Source organism: Apium graveolens, chromosome 8 (assembly GCF_009905375.1).
Source record: "Apium graveolens cultivar Ventura chromosome 8, ASM990537v1, whole genome shotgun sequence".
In the NCBI taxonomy this organism is placed as follows: domain Eukaryota; kingdom Viridiplantae; phylum Streptophyta; class Magnoliopsida; order Apiales; family Apiaceae; genus Apium; species Apium graveolens.
Window position 1 is genome coordinate 112594832 of NC_133654.1, and position 4655 is coordinate 112599486.

The 4655-nt window shown below is 34.4% G+C and overlaps 1 protein-coding gene across 1 annotated transcript; it reads right to left on the bottom strand.

Moving 5' to 3' along the window:
* Window positions 1-681: 681 nt before the first annotated feature.
* On the bottom strand, window positions 682-4433 carry LOC141679868 (uncharacterized). Its single transcript, XM_074486242.1, has 6 exons — window positions 3965-4433; window positions 3603-3805; window positions 3127-3516; window positions 2495-2657; window positions 2193-2410; window positions 682-972 (listed from the first exon to the last, which is right to left on the bottom strand). Exons 1-6 carry the CDS (start codon window positions 4431-4433, stop codon window positions 682-684), a joined length of 1734 nt encoding a protein of 577 aa, XP_074342343.1.
* Window positions 4434-4655: the final 222 nt, after the last annotated feature.

Below are 4655 nucleotides of genomic sequence, written 5' to 3' on the forward strand. Positions count from 1 at the left end.
CATCCCAAATTTCTTAGAAAAATAATATTAACATGAAATCCAAAAAATAAATAATATTATTCACTGACACTATAAATTAAAACCCCAAATTAAGCAGAGAAAAAGGATCTTATCAGTATTCATACCCTAAACTTTTTAACACATCTGTTAAGAAAGGCCTCACGTGCTCCTCCTTTTTCAAAGGCTGTCTCATATGTCCATTCCGCTCTAAGTATACCTTTTAGGGTCCTTTTGTACCTAGGCTGTTTGATCCTACAAAAAATAAATAAATGAATGTTAAGTTGTCGTAAAGATATAGGTAATACATTTATAAAAAAAAGGAATATAGGTTATACGTTTTGTCATCGACAAATTGCACCACTCCAAGTTTAGGCTCTCCCTACTTTGGTGGTTTTTTGTAATCACCATAACACACACTTCTTGCAGCTCTCCCATTAGTAGTCTCCTGAATACATTCCATATCATCTTCACCCTCAGTACCTTCCTCACCCTCCATATTGTCCTCACCTTTAATCTCTTCCTCACCCTCAATTTATTCCTCACTCTCATCAAGTCCCTCACCCTTACATTTATAATCGATATCGCTGTCACTATCGCTATCGCTATCATCAACATTTACTTTACCCCTGTCTACATAAAATATGCCCCTTCCATCATCTACTCTGCCCCTAACCCCATTTCCTATGACATTAACCTTCCCCTTTCCACCATCCCCCTGCCCCTTCCAAAATCCCATATTACTATACTCTTGGGCCTTCCACCATCCCCTCTGCCCCTTCCACCATCTCGTATTACTGTATCGATAGACCTTCCACCACACCATCTGTCCCTTCCACCAACCTCACTGCCTCTTCCACACATATCTCTATCCCTTCTCCCACCTCCAATTACTTGACCCTTACCTTTCTTTTGACCCATGCCCCCACCTCCTCTGTCAAAACTAGCCCCATACAATAGACTTGGCAACACAACCTGGCAAAACAAGTGAAACAAAAAAATTTAATGTAGCAAAATTTAATTTTAACAAATTTGAACATATCAAGACCACTAACAAAAAATATCAAAACTTATATGTAAAATAAAATGAAATAAAATTGAAATTATCAAATTAAAAACATCTGTATAAAATATCTTTATATATATATATAGATAGATAGAGAGATAGAGCAGTTATCAAAATATCAAAAACAAAATTAATAAAATCTATAACAAATGAAGATGAAGAATAAGACCCTAAATTTACCACAAAATTGATTATGTAAATCAAAGTCATCAGTGTTTATATGTATATATGTGTGCGTTGGTGACAGAAAAGATATCAGTGTTTGCAATCAAAGTCGATTAAACCCAAAACTGGAATAGAAATCAAAATTCGATATAAAAAATAAAATCGATTATTTTATTATCAGTGTTTTAGCTGATAATCAGTGTGTAAGTTGTAATCGATACCTTTTGAGCTGCTCTCTCGTTGGAGTTCGTAGACATGTGTTTGTCTCTTGAAACCCTAGCCGCCTTTGTATCGTTGTTCGGTTATAAGAGGGACGATAGAACTGAAGGAGAATAATAAGAATGAAAATAAAAATAAAATATTTTTTAGTATTTATAAAAGTCAAATTCGACCAAAAGCGGTCATTTATATATCTGACCAGCTCCGGTCATTGTTAACAAATCACTGGTAGAAGACCAATAGCTACTGGAACTGCTCTCTGAAGTGAATTTTTTTTCCAAAACTCAAAATACATTTATATAACCACAATTCATACACTCATTCTCTATTTACAATACATAACAACCACAATTGACATAAAAATCGAAATTTAATTCATAATTAAACAATAGTTCCAAATTTGATACAATAATTCATAAAAAATTACTACATATTAAAATCACTCATCACTATCACTTCGCTCATCAACACTCATGTCTTCATTGTTATTTTGATCTTCATCATGATCCTCCATAGTGAAATCATTTTCATAATTTCTCAAATCAATGAAAAAGTTGGAAGGATCATTAATAACTACGGTATCCACATGTGATGATGAAGCATTTGATGCATCATTTTAAAAAGCGGCGTCACTAGATGGATCATTATCATTATTTGCCAAATTTTCATCTATTTGCCGACTCTTTGTTGTAAGCACCGTGTACCACAGTGATTTTGAATTTGTAATACTTGGTACATAACATACTTGATGGGCTTGGCTAGCTAATATGAAAACATCTTCAACATTTAGTCTTGATCTAACATCCACGGTAGTAATTCTATTTATATCCATTTTGACGTGCGTTGTGTGATCAAACCAATGGCATTTAAATAAGATAACATCATGGCCATTATGGTAATGTAACTTGAGAACTTCAAGTAGTCTTCTGTAGTAATTTCCATAGCTCTCTTTGTAAGAAGATCCTATAAATGTATATATGTAATCAAAACTTAGATACAATTTGTAAGGTGTAATTAATGAACTTTTGAATTCATTATATTATTTACCTATCACAACCACGCCTGAATTTTGTGAAGTGCGTTCATTGAGATTTCCACAACCAAACTTGTAGCCATTACAAAGACACCCATTATAAGTTTCCACATCCGTCATCGGACCTCTAATTAAATCCTTGAACTTAGGATTAATGACCCCTCTATTATCTGTTACCTGATCAAAAGATAGATAAATTTAAAATATAAATAAATATATAAGTACCAAAAAATAAAATAAGAATGTAAATGTGATGTGCACTAATAATCTTAATTTATATATATAAATGTATATTGAGAGGTACCCTTCTTTTCATCCAATTTGTGAATCTTTCTTTTTGATACATTTCTTTTTCAGCATCATTGAATTCTGGATGATGCTTACAAACCAACTTGTGAAATTCACTAAAATTACAACAAAAATAATTCGACAAATGAAAAAAGGTGTTCTTGATTAAATATGACTAATAATGATTACAAAAACCATACCTCAAATATATGGCAACTTCTGATGAATTAATGAGTACGTAATATTTGGCAAGCCTTTTTTCTTCATCGCCCAAAAGTCTATGTCCCGTATTCAGCTGTGGTTTTGCCGGATATCTATAAACTTCTAACAAATTGGGATCACAAAATTATTTTGCTACCTCATTACAACGCAACTTGTTATGCACTGTTTTGAACTTTTCTTCGAAATACAAAGAGCAAAAGTGTACACTTTCCTCCTCAATATAGCGTTCTGCCATTGAACCCTCCGGCCGAGCTTTATTTTTAACTTTCATTTTTAGACCATGCAAGTATCTTTTAACAAAATACATCCATCTACAATTTGCTGGGCCACCTAACTTACACTTAGTAGACAAATGCACGGGCAAATGTTCCATTGGATCAAAAAAACCAGGAATGTATATGGTTTCAAGTTTGGACAAAATCTTTACTATGTCCTTCTCCGTTTTCTCCAAATCAGTGTATTTCAAATTTGATGCACAAAAATCTTGAAAGAAGTTGGACAACTCAGTAAGAACATCACCCATATGCTTCGGTAGAAAGGCAATAATTTTTGCATAAAGATATGACAATCATGTGATTTCATTCCTTGAACAGTGTATTTTTCAAAATTGACACAACTTGATATATTTGAAACACACCCATCTGGAAGTTTCAATTCTTCAATCCACTTGAACAACTTGTGAACTTGTTCTCTTGTATGCACATATGGCGCATTTGGCTTTGTGCCATCATCTTGTATCCATAAATCACGATGTAGACCTAATTCTTTGCAATCTTCTCTTGTTGTGTCTTTATCTTTGGTCTTATTTTTATCACCTAACATTGTGTAAAAAATGTTATCAAAGACAATTTTCTCGGTGTGCATGACATCAATGTTGTGGCGAAGATTGAGTGTCTCCCAATATGGTAGCTCAAAAAAAGGAGAGCGATGAGTCCAATTATGTGTCACACCATAGTCTCTAGGCTTTCTCTAACTTATTTTTCCAGGGGGAGGAAACTGTATATCTTCACAAACAGCCCTTGCCAGTAATCCTGAATGTCGAGTTGTGACTGAACGTGTCTTTCTACTCCCAAACTTAGTACTCCTTCTCAATGAATCATTTGGTTCCAAGAAATATCTAGCAGTTCCATAGAAACTAGGTTTACCACCATGCTTAAGTTGTTTTCCTTTCACATCTCTAACACATATATGACATGTCAATTTACCTTCAGTTGACCATCCGCTGAGCATGCCAAGTTCGGTAAAATCACTAATTGTCCACATCAAAGTTGCCCTCATCATAAAGTTTGTACAAGATAACCTATCATATGTTTCTACCCCTGTTCTCCACAAAATTTTCAATTCATCAATCAATGGTCGGAGATAGACATGAAGATCTTTTATCGGATCAGTAGGTCCGGGAATAAGAAGAGGCATAAACATAAATGGAGCTTTTGTGCACATGGATGGTGGAAGATTGTAAACAACAACTATCACAGGCCATACTGTGTAACCTCTCACGTGTGGATCACGAAATGGATTAAATCCGTCAGAAGAGAGGCCAAGTTAAACATTTCGCATCTCTCTTGCAAAATCAGGAAATCTATGATCAAATTGCTTCCATTCATCTCCATCTGCTGGATGAGATAATTCACCTTCAACTACAACTCTGTTGTGGTGCCACCT

Bases quoted from the DNA above. Each gene is read 5' to 3' on its own strand.
- LOC141679868 (XM_074486242.1), bottom strand. From the start codon at position 4,433: ATGTGCACAAAAGCTCCATTTATGTTTATGCCTCTTCTTATTCCCGGA. The intron at 3,517-3,602 runs GTCAATTTTGAA...TTTCTACCGAAG, and splicing joins TTTCAAATATATCAAGTTGT to CATATGGGTGATGTTCTTAC. The intron at 2,658-3,126 runs GTAGCAAAATAA...TCTTTTGATCAG, and splicing joins ACAAGTTGCGTTGTAATGAG to GTAACAGATAATAGAGGGGT.